The sequence below is a fragment of the Xiphias gladius genome, unplaced genomic scaffold (genome assembly GCF_016859285.1).
Source record: "Xiphias gladius isolate SHS-SW01 ecotype Sanya breed wild unplaced genomic scaffold, ASM1685928v1 HiC_scaffold_90, whole genome shotgun sequence".
NCBI lineage: Eukaryota > Metazoa > Chordata > Actinopteri > Istiophoriformes > Xiphiidae > Xiphias > Xiphias gladius.
This window is the reverse complement of record NW_024402629.1, coordinates 1-21,377: the sequence shown is the minus strand read 5'-3', so window position 1 is coordinate 21,377 and position 21,377 is coordinate 1. Positions and strand designations below refer to the sequence as shown.

At 44.3% G+C, this 21,377-nt stretch overlaps 3 protein-coding genes across 6 annotated transcripts; all 3 read left to right on the top strand.

Annotated features, from left to right (window-relative positions):
• The first annotated feature begins 172 nt into the window (after positions 1-172).
• Positions 173-2,528, top strand: LOC120787957 (leukocyte elastase inhibitor-like). The gene is given in 5 exon segments (XM_040123433.1): positions 173-667; positions 1,015-1,104; positions 1,194-1,374; positions 1,557-1,657; positions 1,660-2,528. Coding segments are annotated over 5 exon segments (555 nt in total). The 5' UTR covers positions 173-610; the 3' UTR covers positions 1,786-2,528.
• Positions 2,529-3,079: 551 nt separating this feature from the next.
• Positions 3,080-5,746, top strand: pigm (phosphatidylinositol glycan anchor biosynthesis, class M). 4 transcript variants are annotated; one of them, XM_040123431.1, is made up of 8 exons: positions 3,084-3,188; positions 3,500-3,673; positions 3,863-3,924; positions 4,024-4,267; positions 4,455-4,558; positions 4,790-4,944; positions 5,098-5,199; positions 5,429-5,746. In XM_040123431.1, exons 2-8 carry the CDS (start codon positions 3,615-3,617, stop codon positions 5,594-5,596), a joined length of 894 nt encoding a protein of 297 aa, XP_039979365.1. In that variant the 5' UTR covers positions 3,084-3,188; positions 3,500-3,614; the 3' UTR covers positions 5,597-5,746. The 4 variants fall into 4 exon arrangements, with proteins under 4 accessions (XP_039979364.1, XP_039979365.1, XP_039979363.1 ...); XM_040123432.1 differs by having other exon boundaries at positions 3,087-3,193; XM_040123429.1 differs by having other exon boundaries at positions 3,084-3,673; positions 3,804-3,924.
• An 11,220-nt stretch (positions 5,747-16,966) lies between these two features.
• On the top strand, positions 16,967-21,136 carry LOC120787955 (leukocyte elastase inhibitor-like; the record flags this gene model as incomplete). The annotated part of the gene is made up of 4 exons (XM_040123427.1): positions 16,967-17,042; positions 17,808-17,992; positions 20,617-20,757; positions 21,019-21,136. Coding segments are annotated over exons 2-4 (439 nt in total), but the record flags the coding sequence as incomplete, so codon positions are not given.
• Positions 21,137-21,377: the final 241 nt, after the last annotated feature.

Sequence of the window (21,377 nt, the reverse complement as noted above, 5' to 3'; positions counted from 1 at the left end):
GGTCATTTGGCGGACACTTCTTTTTTTGCATATGAGTAAAGATCAGGAGGAGATATTCACAATGGCTTATAGTCATGGTGTGTATGTCTATGGGGGGTAAAAAAAAAAACTCATCATGAGGCTTCAGTTGTCGGACGGACAACGCCCTTTCTTAGGAAATGTTTGCTGTTTAAGCAAAAATGAGTCTGTAGAAACACCTATGTGGCGGTACCACCCAACTGATCAGATATGGCTTTGGTTATTGGGAAATGATCCACCAAAGTAAAAGAAAAAATTTCGATTAAGACATTTGGCTTTTTTGCAGAGTAATCAAAAATGCTTAAGCTTTGAACCGGTTGACAAAAAGTCGGAGCTGCATTAAGTGATTTCGATGTCAAGTATTCAACTTATTTCAGAGCTCCAGCATTTCTCACTGAGCAGACTGGCCTTTGCGAGCTTTGGTGTGTCGACCCCTTGAAAGTGGATTGCGATGATGCCACGTTGTACTAAGCGCACATTGCCGTACACGTCTACGTCACTGCAACAAGGTGACGCGTGCAAGATTTCGGCTGGTGTTTGAGTTACGAATTTTTCTGTCTGCTCTTTTCAGAATGACTCTAAGCCAGTGAAGATGATGAAGCAGAAAACTAAGTTCCCTTTGGCTTTCATCCCTGAAGCCAACTGCCAGGTAATCGAGGAACTCCTTTAATTAATGAGTTAATACAGTTTGTCTGTCGGTCAACCAACCGCCAGTTGACTGACCAGATAACAACGAAATCAGTCATTTACTACCTTTGTCAATGAGGCTAAGCAGGATTTCCATGGAATATGAAAGAGACTGACCGTGATTCAAAGAACAATTGATGAGGTTTTGGTTATGTTCCATACTCTGTTGTTTACCATAACTAACTACCTAACTACCTGTAGTTAGGTAGTTAGTTTTCTTTTGTTTTGATTGTTTTTGATTGTTGCATGCAAACTGATAAGCTATCCAGCATGTATTTGATGTAATCTTGGAAACACGCTGTTGTACAGATCCTGGAGATGCCTTACAAAGGGAAGGAGCTCAGCATGCTCATCTTTCTACCCATGGACATAGAGGACAGTTCAACTGGTCTGGAGAAGGTAGGACATGCATACACCTCCACACACAAAGAAACTCTCAGGACACAGACAAAATAATGATTGATTTTTTTTTTTTGTCCACCCCCCAGCTGGAACGGGAGCTGACCTATGAGAACTTTGTGGAGTGGACTCGTCCAGCCATGATGAAGGAAGTTGAGGTCCAGGTGGCCCTGCCTCGGTTCAAGATGGAGGAGAAGTATGACATGAAGGATGTCCTGATCAGCATGGGCATGGTGGATGCTTTCGACGGGAGAATGAGTGACTTCTCCGGTAGGACATGTACCTGGACTATGTCAGAAATGTTCATAATCGGGAAAGATCAGGAAACGAAAACCTGACCTGGCTCCTGTCAGGTTCTCCCAACTCAACGAAATCTGCATTCCTGTCATGTAGGGTGAGAGCAGGTATGATATTTATTTAAAATATTCTCTGTCCCTCTCTTCTGCTAACAGGCATGTCTCCTGCCAACGACCTAGTAGTGTCAAAAGTCTTCCACAAGGCTTTCGTGGAGGTGAACGAGAGGGGCACTGAGGCTTCTGCTGCCACCACTGTATCTTCATGAATCTGCGCTGTGCAATGCTTCCGGCCTCCTTCATCGCAGACCATCCCTTCCTCTTCTTCATCCGACACAACCCCTCCAAGAGCGTTCTGTTTGCTGGCCGGTACTGCTCCCCTGAGTGAGCACTACGTCGTTGGGATTGTTGAGGTCTCAACCAGAGGGGGGGTTACGATTACATTTATAATTGCAGTAGTTTAGCATTTTATTTTGTATTACTGGTAAAATGTTGAAAATCCCCCTCCAGAGTTTCCAGTAGCTAATCACACCCTGAGTTCCCGTCCTATATTCTCAGCGCCAGGTTGATGAGTAAAAACTATGGTGTTGGATTTTCCAAACTGTAGCGTCACAGTTCTGCATCACTTCTTACACGAGTGATTCCGCGCCTCCCTGAACGTTAGGTTCTTGCACTGCTCAGCCTTTGCATCTAATCTGATCCTTCGGATCTGATTCACTTTATGTCTGTAATACATGTTTGGCCCTATTTGCTGCAGCCTCACACCCTACCCTAGTTTATCTATACCATCAGATTCTGGGTTTTCCTATCTTACACCCTTTGAAAGAATTTGCCTTACTCACAATGTCTGCTATGCCTTTTTCAACCGACAGCACGGACATAAACTACACCTTTCATACCATGTATCTAAGATACAATGTTTGCAAGATTCTCGTTTTATGTGTTCAGTTAACCAAAGACAATATTGTGATGAAATCAAGTGCAGTTGTATTTAATTGCACCACTATGATTACAATGACTGGAGTTCACAGGAAGTTTTGAACGTGCATGGAGTCAAGGTCGCCTTTATGTATGCTTACGCTTTTACACATGGAATAAAAGTGTGTGTGATGGGAATAAAAGTGTGTGATTAAATGCACCTGCAAGTGTCTTGTCTCACCGATGTAGAATTGTTTTCGTAGAAACATTTTGCAGATAGAAACAGACAGTGGTGGAAGAGGTACCCACTTCCTTCACTGAAGGATAAGTACCAACACAGCAATATACGGGCCCCTCCAAAGGGGCGCACATCTGTAGGGTCATGATAAGATTAATGGGGGGAGGGAAGAAGAGAAAAAAAAGTTTTAATCTTGTGAAATACTGAAGAGCTTGGGAAGGGAAACCACCCGGGAAGGCAGAAGCATAAGGTAGCATTATATAAAAAAACACACAAGTACTTCAAACGTGTACTTAAGTACGGTAGTATTGAGTAAATGTACGTAGTTACTTTCCACCCTTGAATTTTACACAGCAGATAACTGGGAACCAGTGCCATACGCTGCACAGTGGTGGGACACATGTGGAGGGAGCAGATTTGGGTGCCTGGGTGTCCTCCACCACGGTAGGTGGTGCTGCTGCATGTAAATGTCAGTAAAAGCAGTTCCTTCACTTCCGGAAGTCTTCCTAGTTTTCACGTTTGGCGTCTGGTCCCTCACGAGCTGAACGGAAGAGCCAAGCCGGTAATCTTTCGACGAAAGTCCGGAAGTTGACATGGCCTCGGTTTGGTCGCCAGACTAACTTCAGTGCCACCGGGTAAGGTAATGATAAAAAACAGACCAGTGGTGGAAGTTACAGTAAAACTTGTGGGGTACTTGAACGTTGCTTGATCATTCGCCTGGGTGTGATTATAGGCTGGCTTTAACAATTCCAATAAATAAAAAAAAAAACAGGTAAAAAAGATAAACAGCTTTGTCACAATCAAAACATCCCGGCAGCGGACAGTCTGGACTCAGTGAAATTTAAAGATCTGTGTGGATGAGAGCTACTGTACGTGGGTACCGTCTCTACTTCTGTGCCATTCTGATACTGCAGTCTTCATTTCAATGTGGGAAACTTTTGCACAGGGTGAGTCCCCGTACAACAGATCAACCTACCGCTACACTCCTCTGCTAGCCTGGCTTCTCACCCCCAACATCTATCTCAGCACGGTGTTTGGCAAGATCCTGTTCATTGTATGTGATGTGCTGTCAGGACTGCTCATCTACAGAATCCTCCGCCTGCGAGGTCTGGGCTCTCAGGTTTGTCAGTCGGATCCTGTCTTGACCAGAAATCTTTGATTAGAGGAGTCGACTTGTAATTTTTCAATCAGTCACAATCACTTCTTGCTCGGTGCAGATAAAGTTGTGTTTTTGGGGGATTTATGTTCAGACTGCACGTCGTGTTTCTTCTCTGTGGCTCCTCAACCCACTGCCCATGGGTGTATCCAGCCGAGGGAACGCCGAGTCCATCCTGGCAGCCCTGGTGCTGGGGACATTACTCTGTATGGAAGGTAAGGGGGTGGGTGTGTGTGTGGAGCTCTGTAATGTAATGTAGATAAACAGCTCCTGGGCTAATACTTAATACTAATACTTAGCTTTTTCTCTTCTAGGCCGGCATCTCACATGGGCAGCTATTCTGTATGGCCTGTCAGTCCATATGAAGATCTACCCCGTTACATATGCTCTGCCCATGGCCCTGAGCCTGCGCACGCCAGAGACCAGGGCAGCGGAGGACAAACGGGGGTGGAGGAGGTTTATCGGGTTCATCGGAAGCTTCCTCAACGCAGAGCTGTTCCTCTTTGCAAGTGTGGCCGGAGGAGTTTTCTGTATACTCACAGCACTCTTCTATTACATGTGAGTATTAAGTATTGCAGTAAAAACTTTGTTTGTCCGGACTTCTGAGATGGACTAATAGAGGCGCCTGATGTAACCGCCTCTGGATTTGACTGGATATGAGCCTCTCTTCATCTTTCTCCCTTCAATCTTCCGTAACTGGGAATGGAAACGCTCCCATCATGTGACTCCTCTCCTGTCTTGTCAGGTATGGCTGGGAGTTCCTTCATGAGACCTACTTGTACCATCTGACCAGAAGGGACATCAGACACAACTTCTCTCCGTACTTCTACATGCTCTACCTCACTGCAGGTATTCACCCTATCCGGCCATTTATAGCAGGCTAGTGTGACACCTTGCAGCAAAGCCCCTCTGCATGAGCTGCTTTGCTCGTGTCAACAGCGACGAGGCGCTTGTTTAATAAATGAGTTGTCATGAAGTGGGACGTAGGTTTATTCTGTATTTTCCCGGCTGGTCTGTGTTAAAAGGAGGCGATGCAGCTTTTTAAGACTGGTGGGTTTCTTTTGTCTTACGTTGGAGCAGACAGCAGGTGGAGCCAGTGGCTTGGCCTGGCTGCGTTTCTCCCACAGCTCATCCTGCTGTTGGCGGCGTCTTGGGCCTTTCACTCGGACCTGGCCTTTTCCTGTTTCCTCCACACGGCCGTCTTCGTCTCCTTCAACAAAGTCTGCACTTCACAGGTAAATAAACCACCATCACCAGAACAGAGTCGAGGTAGAGATCAGACAGTGCCTGGGGCCATCTTTCAGCCTCCTATTGCAAAGAATGAAGACATAGAGCGTAGACGTTGCTTCGCATAGACTTTAACAAAGTTGCTTGTTATCCTTTCGCAGTACTTCCTGTGGTACCTGTGCTTACTTCCTCTGGTCATCCCTCACCTGAGTCTGTCACTAAAACAGGGAGTGGGACTGCTGCTCCTCTGGTTTGCTGGACAGGTGATTCAGTTTAGCACATGTTGAGTTACAGTTAAATTTGGCTTCCTGGCCGGAAAATGGTGCATTTTAAAAGGTAGATCCATGGATGCCTTGTTGCTTTGCATCCTTCAGTGGTCAAATGTTGAACGGCGTAGATTCACACCTGTATTTGTTCTGCAAAAGTTTTGAATGAAAGAACTAAAACGGGACCTGGTGCGAGGTAACTGTTGTATCTTCTCTCTGATACCAGGGCATTTGGTTGGGCCCGGCCTACTTCCTGGAGTTTGAAGGCTACAACGCTTTCCTGTTGATCTGGCTCGCTGGACTGCTCTTTTTGGTCGTCAACTGTTTCATCCTGATTCAGATCATAGCCCATTACAAACCAACACAAACTCCACAGAGACCGAAGGTTGAATGATGCTCGAGCGATCTGAATGTGGAGGGATCTCTCGGTTTGATCGCAGCTTCGGTACGAAGATTCAAAGGATGTTCCGCACTTCACTTGTTCTTAACTGATGATGATGGACTATGGCTGCATGTACAAAAGTAAAGTTTGTATTTTGTTGAATCCCAGTCTCCCCACTGTTATACTGGTAATTACTTTCTCTTGTAACCTTAGTAATCTTGGCGTAGACCAGTCATATAGTACCACTTTTCTGGTATTATCAGTCATTCGGAGTCAGACCCACTGATTGAATGCTTGCCACTGCGGGTCAGAACCCTCAAATTGTCAGGGACTCCCACCGGGCAGAAGTCTACTGCTTCTGCTGTCTCTAGGTTTGAACCTTGATGTCCGCTCCATCTCTGGCCGTACCACACGACATTTTCCCTTCGCTGGAAGGGGCAGAATGCCTGCTGTAGACCAGAGATCACACAGAGTTCCCACACGGTTTGAACAACCAGGAACTGGGCAGGTTTTCTTGCTTTGGAGAAAAATAGTGAAGTGAAGTATTTTTGCTCATTGCTCAAACGCATCACATACATGTATTGATGAGTCACCGTGAAGAACTGCCCGTTAATTTCACACTCACCGATGCAAAGAGATGCTCTTTGGTGTGATTCGAGGCACTGACACGCGGGGCAGGATGTTGCAGTGTATATAATGGGAGGTAGGGATGTCTGTTAATATGATCGTGGAGGAATACAAGCATCACTGTTTTCTGTTGTTCTACTTTGCTTCACTCAGGTCCAATAATGAACACGGTGAAATAAAAACTTGCAAGCATTCCTGAAAATCTCGTTGGCTTGTAAAAGTGATCAAACGCGGTTACAGACCAGGATATTATTTACAGTGCAGACCAAACAACAACTAGGTTTTTTTTTTTTCTTTTTTCTTTTAATAGATTTTATTTCAGGTGCTCACTATCACAGAGTACTTTATCATGACAGCGATTGGACATGTAGTGCACACCCACATTTTGAATCCATATGATATTATTCAGTATCTGCATGTTGACGTCAAGTGCAACTGCTGCACGTGAGGCCGCTGAGAGTGCGTGAAGTTAGCGAGCTAACAGAGAAGTCATGCATCAATGGCTGAAAGGCCCAGCTTTCGAGTGGCAGTAGTACTACAAACTTGACCAAACTGACCAAATAGTACGAAACCATTGTTCCAACAGTCCACTTTAACATAACTAATGGTGTCAAATAACAGCCAAATTTCCAGTCACTTCAAATGGATACATTTGGAGCACGACCGGTGGTTTGAGGGTGTGCCAGTGTACATCCGACGGGGCTGTGAGGGTAAATCCGACAAATGGAAACCACTGGTTTAGAGGCACTGAAACAGCAAAAGGAAGTAAGCAATGAGGCAAGGTGGTCTGCCTATTGCTCATTAGCGAATTCTAGTCAAGAAGTGGCAAGGTTGTGGGGGTTACGGGCGGGGGGTTGCGTGACTGTCTTCCATATGCTTAGTAGGGTGTGTGTATTCGTGCGTGATAATGTGCATGCACATGTGTATGTACGTGTGTGTCTGTGACATACCCTCAAGGATTCTCCTCATTGTCATCGGGGATATGGGGAGAGGAGATGTGGACATTGTTGTGTCCACGTATGCATTGGTGCATCTGCCTATATGAGTGTGTATTAGCGTGTGTGTGAGAAAGGCAATGCCCGTTTTAAGCCCAGACGACGGGAATGGTTCTTCTGTGCGACTGTTTGGGTTTACACGGGTGCACAAAACATCAGTACTGACACGCAGATGGCCATCGTCTAACTTGTTACATAGTGAAGCAGCAATATAGGCTATTGTCCAGAGGAATAATGGGGAGTGTATTTTTACATTTTATTTTTTTACACTTGGTAACCCACATTTCTCCAGACTGAGTTCCCTTTTTGAAAACTCTCCGCACAGTTCTCTTTTATCAACGCGCGGCTCAGCACAGCGGGTAACCGAAGCACTGAAGAAACCAAAACCCTGGGTCCACATGTCAGGATCAGCTCTGGGACCAGAACACTGACAACAGTTGTCCCCCAACAAGTTGTCCCTCAGAACACCCCAACAACAGGCAGCGTTTCAGCACAGCTCACTGTACTGTCTTTTACCTGTCGTTTGTTTGTTTATTTGGCGTAAACCAGATCCCAATACCGGAGCCTGCTACTTTAAGTATCCATCACAGAAATGAACCACAAATGCTGCAGTGTGCTTCAAGACGCTTATCTTTTTTTTAATTTCGTGTATTTGATTATTTGATTTTGAAAACGTGAACTCAGTTTTGAGAAATGCTTGTTTGCAGTTGTAGAAATACGAACTTCGAGGATACCGATCATCCAAGGTCTGATTTCGTCACAGTGATTATCAACATTGAATTGAGAATGGTTGAACAAACTGACCCATACATTAGACCAACATGGACTTCCGTTATTAATAATGTGCACTTTGAGTGACTTACTGTACGTGGTTTTTGATGCAGACTAATATGAACCTTCAGCCATTGTATTCGATTCATGGATAGTAGAATTTTAGCTGCAGAAGTTACATTCTAGTTTTTAAAATCCTTTGGTAACATATTATAATACAGCCACGATTTACAGCGTAATTTGGTTGTATGAATCGGGTAGCTATGAAATACGGACTGGTTCCTCTTGGTGCAGTGGATATTATTTATTTATCTAATATGACTATTAATGTGAAGATCATAACAGGATTTCCTGTACTGTAATTTGCAAACAAACAAACATAAGATGTGGCCACATACAAGCGTTAACACAATCACAATCATCCCACTAAGTAAAATCCTTCCACCAACTGCTCCCGGTGCTTCCCGTAACTCCCTGTTAGCTATACTCTGACTGGAGAAACCGGCGGGAGGAAGGGCGATAGCCGTGGCGTCGGTGGAGAGGCTCGTTCCCTCAGATCAGACCAAACCTGGTCTGAGAACAGTTACGCAAAATCTGAATTCGGTTTCTCTTTGACTCTGGCGGCAGGATACTGGTGAAATGAGAGGCGCTGAACTATCTGCAAGCAAGACTTTGAGTCACTGCCTCCGCTGGCATTGAGTTCTGGAGTCAGGCTCAACTAAGGATACATGGCTGTGTTAAACAACAGAGGAGGAATTCAAACACGAAGGCCTGTCTACTCCACTGAAAGCTACTTACGCAGCACCTGCGCCGAAAAAGTTTCCCTTTACTTTGGCCACTGTGCCAAATAGTGCTCCACAACAGAGTACTGTTCCTAGACTGTTCCTACCGGAGGCTCAGATATTTTTACTGTTTTCGTTCACAGTTTCCACGTTCCAGTGTTGTAATTGTTTGGTACTCTGTTCTTATCTCTCACTTGTGTGTCCTAAAATATGATCTGCAACCCCGTGACTCTGGAAATGTCTTTCTGTCTGATTCAGACGAATACGAGGACGTTCGATGGTTTGCTGTTGGGCGGCAACTCGGACTTTGCGTCTGCGTTTCACGTTGAAGTTGTGCGATCTGACCTAGTAACAAAGATGGTCTACTGTACGGAAAGCACATGTCGAAAACAGGGGCAGTGGGTTAATGCAGTGACGGGTTGAAGGCCGTTAGCGTGGACCTAATGTTCTATTACTGTGTAGAAAGTGACAGTTTTGGCCTCGCAGCCTCTACGGTCTGTCTCGTGATCTTGGTACAATCTGTTTCATAAAAGCTGCATTGTGACAGCCACTGTAATTTCTCTGCCGATCACAATGCAGCCTTTATATGACATCGGACCTGTACAGCGAGAGGAGCGGCGGACAAATGAGACGGCGGCCGATATTTTAAACATGACCTGCCGAGTAAACACAATTAACTATCGAGGAGGATAGAAATCCGGCTCCCCTGGGAATCCCGAGGACCAGGATTGACGGCAGCTTTCAGGGTTGCATCTCTCTCTCTCTTTTTGCCCCCCAACTCTCAGTGGGTGCCAACGGTCCCCCGGCTCTAGGCCTCGTCCCAGACAGTGGTGAGAGACGAGTGTTAAGTTTCCCAGATCGTGCAAAGGAGCTGTCACGCCAACTTTACAGCGCATTAATCGTACGGGCGACTTTCGCTAGAGATACCCTGTATCCCAGCCTGCTGAGTGTTCATTATTAATCGTTTCTCCTGCACACGTTTTACTAGTTTTCCCTCCTTCCTCGCTGTTTCTGTTTCACCTCTCTTCGCTTCCCAGCCTTGTGCCTGTCATTTCTTCTTGGATAATTAATAAAAAATGGGAACTACCGCTGCAGTTTCATACCCTCCAGAGAAACGAGTGGTTTTCGTGTTTGAAACCTGAAATCCCGCTTGATGTTGAGGTGTATGTTTATATATGTAGAGCTGTGTTTATAGAGGCCCTAGGTCAAAGGTCCTCAGAGGGTGCCTCACAGTTTGGGAAAGGAAGTTTATGCTTTGTGATCGAAATCATACGTTAGTGACAGTTTTTTGGAAAACAACGGCCTTATTTAAGAGTCGCTGACCAAGACTGATTTTCAGAGCGGTTCATTGGCTTCACACCCTCTCACAAGCAGATCTGCAGATGCTTGACTTGACGCTGTTCTTCTTTGTAATAAACCTCAATATGCAATCGAGACGGTGCCAGCGGAGTCTCCTTCATCCTCTTCACATCATCAACACCATCGAATAAAGTATAAGAATTTTGGCGTCACGAACTTGGTCGTGTTGTGTCCTGCAGCATCTTTGTCAGCATCAGCGCGCCGACTCCCGCTCCACGCCGGCGGTTCAGGTGAGCATTCCTCACATTTTTGGGGCGCTGGTTTGTTCGTTGAGGCTGTTGTATTTGCTGGTTGGTCACACCGAGAAGAATCATTTGTGTGTGCGTGTCATGATGCGTTGATGTTTGGTTCGGTGGTCCGTTATAAATTTGGTTTTGTTGCGTTGCTCGGGCGACGCAACATGGGGGAGTAGTGTAGTAAAGACGTAAAGAAAATAAGAAGTTAAAGAAGGAAAGACGTAAAGAAAATAAGAAGTTCAAGTAGGAAACGGAAGAATAGCCTAATTAGTAGCGGTAAAGTGCGCTAAATAAACGCCATGCGAGATTAATGAAGACAGGGCCCTTATCTTCCTTAACGGTAAGACATGCGTCTTAGCTGCTGCGTGAAAGTTGGCTTTTAAAAAATAGTGGAATTTGACTGGAAATTAGAATCGTAACTCCAGGCCTGGAGGAATTAGGGGAACTTAAATAAAGTAAAAGAAACATAGGAAAAAAGGAAATGAAAAGGAAATGTAAAGGAAAAAAGAGGAAATACCGAGGTTAGGCCGCAGATTGGGATGAAGCCCTTAGGAAGGCGGTGTTAGACGGGCCATAAAACCCGGGATGTCACTAGGGGATGTTTCAGGTCAGTTCTAAGAGCTGGAGGTGCAGAATGAGAAAATTCAGTTGTAAGCTCCCACTCGAACATTCGTCGACGAACGATGTCTGAAGCAGCCTCTCGTTGAAATGTCTGCATCTCATTAAGGTAGAATACGTTTAGGAAAAAGAGAAAAGTGAGCGGCAAAAAAAGGCGCATTCAGTGGGGGAAAGTATGAATGAGTTCACTTTGAGAAATTTGGGATGATGATTGAGTTTGTTGGGAGCTTCTGTTTGGTGTATTCTGCTCTGTGTCCTTGTTTGTTCAACGATTGGTCTGTCTGTGTGTGTGTCTGCTGCGTGGTGTGTCAGCGGTGTTTCAGCTGGGTGTGACTGGATGCGGAAGGTTCGTGTGTGACAGCCACACATAGGTTGTGGTTGAAAATAAGTGGTTTATCGATTCATAAGGACAGATATGTTTGCTTTTAATGTTAAATATATATGAGCCTCTTTCAGGGGGACGTTTGGATAAAAACCTTTATCAAAGGACATTTGAAAGTAATGATCTATGAGTCTTTAAGGGGACTAAAATTGTTAAAAATACATACATGAGCCCTTGAGGGACGTTTGATCATATCTATGAGCTTCCATTGAGAAGAGGTATTGAATCTGCTAAAATATGAGCCCCGAGAAGAACATTTTTATTGTGGAGAGAAGTAGGGAGAACAGCGAGGATTTTTTGTGTGCACAAGAATGAGCAAGAAATAAGATGGGAAGGGAAAGATAACCTTCTGATAAAACTGCCAATATTAAAACACGCATTTGGTTTTGATGAGGGACCGATTGAGCGATTGATGAGCGTGTAGTTTTTCTCGGTTTTTACTCTATGCCGCTCTCTCTGTGTGTGAGAGAGAGAGTGAGGGAGGGAGAGCGCTACCACCTCCCCTCCCTCTTGGTTAGAGACTGAAAAAAAAAAAAAAAGAAAAAAAAAACTGACGAACCGGGGCTTGGAGTAAATGGACAGTCTTTAAGGACATGTGAGCCTATTTAAGGTAAAATAACTTGGAGATTTAAGATATTATTAGAATGAAATAAATTAAAATAAGACTTTTGACGCTCTGAAGTTGGCAAATTTATTTCACTTTCTGTTACTGATTGTGGCAATACAGTGGTTTGTAATTACTTTAAATAGGAAATTGAAGAGAGGAATAACCTAAATAAACTTTGGAAAAAAAAAAGTTGATTTGATTTATAATAAGGGAGTATAAGGTAATTATTACAATGCCGAAGAAGGACCCTAATACTTTGACATCAATCACTCCGGTTGATGTTGTGCAGAAGAGTAATCCCCTAATTAAAGGTGTAGAAAAAATGTCGGAAAAGTGGCATAAGCGTTGGCCTGAAATTGACCAACCTTGGCCAGTGGAAGGGACACTCAACCCAGATGTAATTAAAACAATGCAGGTGCTTATATCTACATATAAGGCGGATCAGAAGAAAGGTAAAAAGGGACAGAATCGCAAAGAAAAAAGACAAACAGAGCTTGGCATTCTCCAGTTGTTTGAAAATGAGGGACAGAAATGATTGGAAGCTGCAAAAGATAAGAGGGAGAAAGGCGCAGAAGAAATAGAGAAGAATGCAAAAGAAATAGAAAAATTAGTGGCAGAAACTAATACACCATTCTCACATACGGCCCCAATAAAGACACCCCCACATTATGAGAAGGAGGTGAAGTTTGAGGAGCTTTATCCCCAACTTCCAGTGATTAGTCAGGAGGGTAACTATCACATTACAGATGACAATGAGCGAATAATAGAAACAGGAAGAGCGGAAACAGCCATAAAGATGTATCCAAACACTAAAATTAAAAAGAAAACTAGTTTCTAGTCCCCCCTTAGTTTCTAAACTTTAGAAACTAAGGGGGGACTAAGGATCAAGAAGATGGAAATTGGAGAGGACGATCATATGGGTGGATATGACCCAGCAGTCAGACGGATGTTGGCTAAAGCAGAGAGAAAAGGAGTCAGAACGTGGAGGAAAAAGGACCGAGGAGGTTACAGCTCCAATGAAAGTGAGAATGGAAACAGCGATGGAGACTCGGAGAGCAAGGGTTCATCGTTTTTAAGAGGGTTTCTCCCAAGGGCATCCAGTACCAGATATGGAGAAGACAGATGGCAGACTTTAAGAGAGGTTGAGGAATGTATTGATCAATGTCTTATTGACATTGACAATTCTACCAGTCTAGAAAGTCGGGAAGCACTGGAGAATCAATTACAGGAATTGCAGATAGCTAAGAAAGAATTACGGAAGAAAGAATCTAAAAAGTCAGACACTATGAAATACTCATTACGCCCAAGAAGGGGAAAGTCACCAGATAAGATGTGTCCAGTGGTTATTCGAGGACAGAATCTGGAGTATAAGCCCTGGCAGAATACAGATATGTCAGACATACTCGAGAAGTTACCTACTCTTCAAGATGGAGCGCATCCTTGGATTTCAAAGTTGGAAGAGATAATGGTGGGAACACAGTCAGCCATAGGAGATATTAAGAGACTTTTGGCTAACCTCCTTGGACTCCCAGCTATGGAAGAGAAAGCGGGACTAAATCGATATGTGGGAACTTCTGTGAACGATCCAGAGTTGTTTGCTGCAAATAGAGGTCGTGTTTGGAGAGCGCTGAGAGATACATCTCCAACAAATGTACATCCCGATAATATCCTTATTGAACCACTCGGACAGGAAGAGAACCCAAGGGCTTATGTGTCAAGGGCCCATCAAGTGTGGAGAAATGTCACAGGAAATGACCCGGACTTGAATCAGGTGGAGCAATCAATTCTGCGAGTGCAAATACAGAAGGGGTTGCCCCTACCAGTGAGGAGCAAGCTGGCAGAGGTGGTTGGTCTTGGAAGCATGGCAAAGGGTGTCTACACGGACCATATAGCACATCAAGTGGAGCTATATCGGAAGAAGGAGCATGACCAGAAAGAACAGGACCAGGAGACTCTCAGAAAACTTAGTCAAATACAGCTGGTGGATAATAAGAAGAAGTAGGAGAATTAACAACTATAATGTCAACTCTCCGGACAGAAACTGGGAAAAAGGAACAGAAACCTATCCTTCCAGTTCTGAAGCTTACTGAAAGTACAAATGTATCGCACATCGGACGACTTCACCGACACCAACTGCCTCGAACTCTGTGATTAGGGTAAATTTAGGCAGTGCGGCTCATCTTCCATGTCAGTGTGGTAAATGGAATGTTGATGGCGATAATCCTCCTAAGTGGAAAAATAATCGCGGTGAAGACGTAGTGTTAATAGGACCTGATGTCGACATTGTGCCTCATGATCGAAGGAAGTATGTATTGTACAATGACATGAAGTGGATGAAGATAGAGGGTGATTGCTCGCTTGTTTTGAGAAATGTTACTTGGGAAGATCAAGGGGAATATACATGCACCTATTATGAACCACACTTAAAATTTGTATCGTTTCGAAACTATTGGATAGAGGGATATGTAACTCGCAAAGTGACACTTGTGATAATAAGTTTTATTCCTGTTCAAGTTGTTAGAAAAGTTCAGGAGCAACTTACTACAGCAACTACAAAGGGGATATATAGCGACCAGGTGATGTATAGTACTTTAGCTCAAGAAGTGACTAAGAGTGTCAAGATGACAACTCCGGACGATACTATAATTACAACTCAGAAGGGGATAAATAGTACAACAATGGTGGTGACGACTCAAACGTCCGTTACTTTGGGAGATTCTACAAGTAAGGTTGTGACAGGGGCTGTCACAAAGAAAACATTGACTGAACTCGAAAACAGGACACAGACTCCTGTTATGGCACTTTTGACGCCTGAGGAATTTGTTAATGGGACTCAAAAGCCAATGTTGCGAACAGAGGTTAGCTTGAACAGTAGTAGTAAGAGAGCTGGAATTCGGGAATCAATAGTGGACAACACTAATGTAAACTCATCTGTAATAATTCAGAGGACTCTGTCAGATATGACCAATGACCTCGATGACCTTGACCGGACACCAGACGACATCACTGAATCCTATCGAGCATTACAAAAGAGAGAAACTACGCGGAAGGCATATGGATTTGACTCCTCGGTGCTACAAATTTCAGACCCATGGGCAGGTAGAAATTTGTGGTTTCAACAATTGACTCATTCTGTGAGATCGATTAAGGACATGAATTGCCCGTGTGTGGTGAGAATTCCACCACCAGGCACATGGCCTGCAATTATGGAGACGGTACCAGAACCGCTGCTTCCTAAGTGTCAATCTTATGCACTATCATGGCTGTTGTATCGGCAGAAGTCAAGAGAAGATAAAGTTATGGCTTTATCAGTACATCTGTTTAGACCCAGATTTGCTTGCTCTTGGTTGAGAAACTTGCCATATTTAAATTTACTCGACAAACACGAGGATGTGACACCAGCAGTTCCTGATGGACAGGACGTGACACCTGTAAAGGCTGAAGACTGTTTTTGTTCCAGTGAAATACATAATGGCCCTGGTATGTTTATGGGAATAGCAGACTGTGATAAATATATGATGCAATTTAATGGGCGTGAAGACAAGACTGTTGATGGGTTATATACAGTGACCTCTCATACACCACACCGCAAACAGAGTAAAACTGAGGTAAAGGTAAAGAACCAAACTTTGCCTGCAAATGTGACTATAGGGAATTTCAGAGACATTTGGTGGGTTTGTGGTGATAAAGCATACTTATTTCTGTCATATGGATGGACCGGATGCTGCTACATGGCAAGATTAAAGCTTCCATGTGAAGTTTTGGCGGTCCAGAAGGGACAAGCACCTGATGAGGTCAAATCTACTGCTGCTCCTGGCAGTAGGAAGAAAAGAGAATTGGCCATTGGAGGATTAGTCTTGGAGAGAAATGGGGTATAGGACTATTTCCATGGTATGGTGTAACATCATATTGATAATATCACCTAAACCTTGCGGGGTTTTGCAAATTTTTGCATTTATTTTTGGTATTATTTAGTTGTTTTGTAGTGTCTTACTATAGAGTGGTATAATCAAAAGGGGGGAAATGGTAAAGGGGAATATTAACTTGGGATAATTTGAATGCATCTGATGTTTTTTCTTTTTGCAAGATACTGGTTGGTGTTTTCTTTCCTTTCTCCGAGAATGGTATTGGGGAAAAACCACTGTGAGGGTGACTGACTGTTCGGGGACCCCGATGTTCCCAAACACTCAAAACAAGGAGGGTGAAAAATGGACGAAGGGCCCTGGACAAGCCCCTGTGGGACTAAAATATCTGGACTCAAAACACCATCAACACTACAACGCGAGCCGACGCTGCTGAGGAGCTGCAGCGTGATACCTTCTTATGACTTCTCTTATATATATATGTATACATTCTACAATGTTAGATGTAATCTGTGCTATTGATCATATTTAAAGTAGGACATTTATATGCAGAGTCCAAAATGATAATTTGCGTTACTTGGGGATCTTTTGGCTTTAATTGCTCTAAGAATGTTGTTCTCTGTCAGTAGGTAAATACACTGGGACTTCATTTATTTTCTTTTTCTCGGTGCTTAGGGAGATGCGTGCTAGGCAGGGAAAGGTCCATTGGAGGGTCAGATGGGACGACCAGCCTGAATTTGGACATTATTTTGTTTTATTTCTGAGGTTTCCATTTGTATTTGCCTAGGACATGTCTCTATATGTTTTCATAAATTCTTTTTAATTGGCTTGGAGTACTACATGTGGTCGCTTAAGGCAGCGAGGGCCGTGAGAAGAATTTCCTGTCTTGATTGATGAAACTTGTGAAGAAAGGAAAGCTGCTTCTTCACATCATCAACACCATGGAATAAGCTACAATGTGCCACTGTCAGGTTGACGGTGCCTCGAGTCCGGAGAGGCCATTTTCAAAGTGACTCCAAGACCACCGCTGGAGGCCCGCCCGTCAGTACATCTGCTCACTCTGGCTGTGAACACAGGGCGCGGCGTCCCGCTCCGCCCGCCCCTGCGCTGTCACCGCACCCGCCTTTAAAAGCTGAAGCGGGCGCTTCCCGGTGAAGTCAGTCTGCTACGGAAAGACTCCTGATCGCTGCGGGCCTGTGAGGACATCGGTGTCGGTCAGTAAGTGCAGGATGCGACTCGCTCGCGTGTGTTGGCATGATTTGGTTTGGTTTGGTTTTTAACGTGAGCTGGCGAGACACGCAGACCTGGTCTAAGGCTGCAGGGGGGCAACGATTTTCTATCGGATTTTACCGGACAGGTAATATATATAATGTGAGGCAGCAGAATAAGTCCTTCTCCTTGTGAAATCAAAGAGCGACTTTAACCCGCGGTTTTTCTGCCATATTCCATTAAAAAAATCCTCAATTTAATCCTTTCATGACGATTTGTAACTAAAATTACAGTCTGATGGGGACTTTGCATACACGCCACCAAAGATGATGCTAATTTCTATAAAATCCAAAGTTACTAAGGGTAACGACCGCTGCTCCACATGAATGACAATAATAACAATAACTTTATTTATACAGCAGCAAAGTGCTTCACATGGTTTTCTGGAGGACTACAACATTAAGAACCAGAAATTAACAGTAAAAAAAAAGATTAATAGTAATAATAATAATAATAATAATATAAATACATATATCATTTCTTTTTTTTTTTAAGGTGGGTAAAGGTTAGGGTAGGTAAAGCAAACGCTTTAAAGAATTATATAGAACTAACCCTGCTTGGTATCATTACAGTCAATGTAATTATAAATTAACCAACTTTTGAGTGGAGTTTGGCTCCGCGATTGAGTGAAATACTAATTGGATGAAGAGATAAAAGCATTTTTAAAATTTGTAAAGTAATAATGAATGCTCTGCCGTGTTTTCTTCCTCTCAGACACAATGGCCTCATCATCAACCCCTATGTCCAAGGCCAACACCACCTTCTCTCTGGCTCTGCTGAAAACGCTGGGTGATAACGACAAGACCGCAAATATCTTCTACTCGCCCTTTAGCATCTCTTCAGCCCTGGCCATGGTGATGCTGGGGGCCAGAGGCAACACAGCTGCACAGATGTCAGAGGTACACACACACACACACACACACACACCATCTCACACACATGCGCCGTTTCGGTGAAAAGTAATAAATTAACATTTTTGCAAGGTGTCCCTGTTGCTCGTCTAGTGGACAAAATGATGCAGAGCTCCCATAAAATGCACCACCACAAACAGCGGCTTCGGAAGTTACCGTGATTCTGACCCAACACCTGTCAGAGTCAATTTTAAGCTACGCTGAACATCAATACTGCAAAAAGACAGTCTGTTAATTTTATAGGCGTGAAGGGCGGTGTGGAGCCCTGGAGGTGTGAAAGCCCACGCCCAGTATGTATCACCAGTTTTATCTTCCAACATCTGCAAAAATGACAAAGATCTGCTCCGTTCAGACTCTGATCAGGGAGCGGCTCTCTGAAGCATAATATGGAAGTGAGAGGGCCATGAAGAACTAGGTACAGTAAAGCAATATGTACACCTTACCAGTTCCCATTATGTGCATACGTCCCATGCATGGTAATAACCAGTACACTGAGATAGATGTAGAGGTAGAGGTAGTTGAAATGTAGGTGGAAGTTGACGTGGTGTGCTTACTGTGTTCGTTACCATGTCAGCTGGGTCTCGGTCAGCACTTTCACCCAGACGGAATCCAACTGAATTATGATATTTACCTGGGAAGTTGTTCTGATCGTAGGCCAAACAAACCAGTTTGACCCTGCCTGTGTCACGAGTTGTGGTAATAAAGCTGTGTGTGCCCGCACGACTCGGTGAGTAAGAGAAAGGGGGTGTGTGATTGTTTATGCGTGAAAGAAAGCAGAGAGAACAGTAACATGGGGCTAGTGGGAGGAGGCTTTAGCAGTCAGTTGCCAGAAAATCCAGTCGTGGGAACTTTTTTTTTTTTTTTTTTTATTTGCAAACTGTCCAGCATCTGCTTTACCCAGGAAATACCTGGGTAAGTTAGTCCGATATGACGTGGCTTGAATTCGCGAGAACTTGCCACCCACCTTCTTCCTAAACTACCACCCTCATGATTCAGTCCAATTTCGAAATGTACAGTACCACATTGGTACCTGCAGAAACACATTGCTTCCCATTACTTCGGTGTGAATCCACGTGTCAGCTACTGTAACTGCGACACAGAATAAGAACGGGAGAATATTCGGCTCCGTGCTGGAGTTCTTGCCTTGCTGCAGTTACTTAGAGGAACTCAGGGCGCGGTCAGTACGCCCTGACAGCAGCATTGTTGAGCACCTCCACTCAACATCACGCGGAAGGACAGTGTGATGCCAATGCTTCTGCTCCCTCCAGTTCTTCAGTCAATGTAATTCATTCAACAGGTGAATAGCCTGAGTTTGATGATGTGGAAAACCCATGTATTCCGATGTACCATGTAACTACAGTCATCATCTCCCCGTGTCTTTGTGCACGAGAGAGGTTTTTACTCACTTCTCTCCGGTCGGCCGTTCTAGCTGGCTTCGTTTTTGAACCAACCTTCCCAGTCTGAGGGTAACGTACACGGCCTGCGGAATACGACTCAACCCACACGTCACGGCTTGGATGATATTGTAACACTCGATGTCCAACTTAACAGTGAACGCTACCAATTGCACCCCTAGGTCCTCGGCTTCACTGAGGCAGAGAAGCCGCAGGAAGCAGGAGCACAGCCGATGCAGATGCAGATGCAGAGGCAGGTCCGGTCCAGACTGCCACAGTATCTGCTGCAGGCGGTAACGAAGCCAAGAGTGCAGGAATGATAAACTAACGGAGGGGCGTTTTACTAACACATGGTCTGGGTGGTGTCGTGTGGTGAGGGGATCCCAGGAGACAAAGAGAATTTCCACTTGTTCTTCTGCTAATCTCCAAGATGCCGCTGCCTTGAAATGAATGAAGGAAAACACGGCAATGCGGATGAGCAGCCCTGCTGAAGGTTTAGTGTGTGTTGACTGTCAGCTCCGAACCTCACAGTACTGCATAATTCACAGGAATGTAGTCCTGTATGGAGTCATAGGAGTGCCCTAAAAAACGAATAGCTCTCTAAAAGAATAAGGAAAAGAAATGTGGAAATAGAAAGAGGAATAAATAAAAAATGAAAATGTAAAGACAAATAACCAACAATAAAAGAATATTTATGTGTCTTCATGTGAATCTTTTTGGTGAAGGCTCGTCAAAGCTTGGGCAGACATTTCCATGGTTTCTTTAAAGTCGGTGCGAAGGGGTGTTAAAATATTCTCTCTACTTTTTCCACGTCGGTTTCTTACTGTATTTTTATTTTCACCATATTTTTTCAGTCCGTGTTTAAATTCCTAGCATCCACGTTGACATCTAAATGGCTCAGATGTTTTCACATACAACTACTGAAAGCCGTCAGCTTAAAGGAGTACACCAGTACTTAAAAAATGTGTCTAGTATGTCACCCTAGCCACTGAGTCATTCATTTCTTCCCAATTGATCCGTACGGACCAATCCATACGCTGTGCTGTGTTATACTAGGTTCTGTGCTGAAGCCATTTGCATGTCCAAATTTGAGGTGCCTCCTTCAACATGGTGTAGGCACATACTTAGCGTGGAGCATCAGGGACAGCAAGCTGCAGAGAAACGTTTAACAGTAGCTTAGTGTGGGTCTCTAACACCACTCGTCTGCTTTGTCCACAGTGTCTGAAAACCAAGGACTGTCAGGATGATGTCCACGCCAGCTTCGGCCAGCTGCTGAGGGAGCTCAACAAGGCAGATGCTCCCTACGCCCTCAGCGTTGCCAACAGACTGTACGGGGAGCAGTCCTACCAGTTTGTTGAGGTGTGTGTGTGACTGTGCTTCTTCATGATTGGGAGTGGGTTTGTTTAAAGAATGTGAGGCTGGAATGAATGACAGGCTCCCATAGGAATATTCAAGCTTTACGTAAAAAGGAATGATGACTGAGGGTTGGGGCAGCAAGCCAGCACACAAGCTAGTAAAGCAGTGATTGTGAAAAGACTCTCCTGGCGGTAATGGCTTTGAATTCCACTGAGTCTGGGTGGTCAGAATGAGAATCAGTAAAGGTGTCGCTGATGGTTCCAGGATTTCTTGGGACAAACCAGGAAGCACTACAACGCAGAGCTGGAGTCTGTGGACTTCCAAACCGGCTTTGAGGCGACCAGAGTCAACATCAACAGCTGGGTGGAGAAGCAGACACAAGGTGGGTCACACACACTTATCAGGGTGTTTTTTAGACCTGAGCGTTCCCTCCGTGCAATGCAACTGCAATGAAGAACTAAAAAATGAACTCCAACAGGTGGAACAACACGTTGGTGTTGCTTAGCCACAGTCTTGTGTCAGTCTCATCTTTGGATGTCCAGAATGACAGAACTGGGGCCTTACAATGCCAGCAGTTTAAAAGATTTCACCATTGTGGCCAAGTGCTACTTTAATCCAGTTTC

Coding starts and splice junctions, on each gene's coding strand:
- pigm (XM_040123429.1), top strand. CDS start 3,479: ATGTGGGAAACTTTTGCACAGGGTGAGTCCCCGTACAACAGATCAACC. Junction 3,925..4,023: donor GACATTACTCTGTATGGAAG/GTAAGGGGGTGG, acceptor TTTCTCTTCTAG/GCCGGCATCTCACATGGGCA. Junction 5,200..5,428: donor TCCTCTGGTTTGCTGGACAG/GTGATTCAGTTT, acceptor CTCTGATACCAG/GGCATTTGGTTGGGCCCGGC.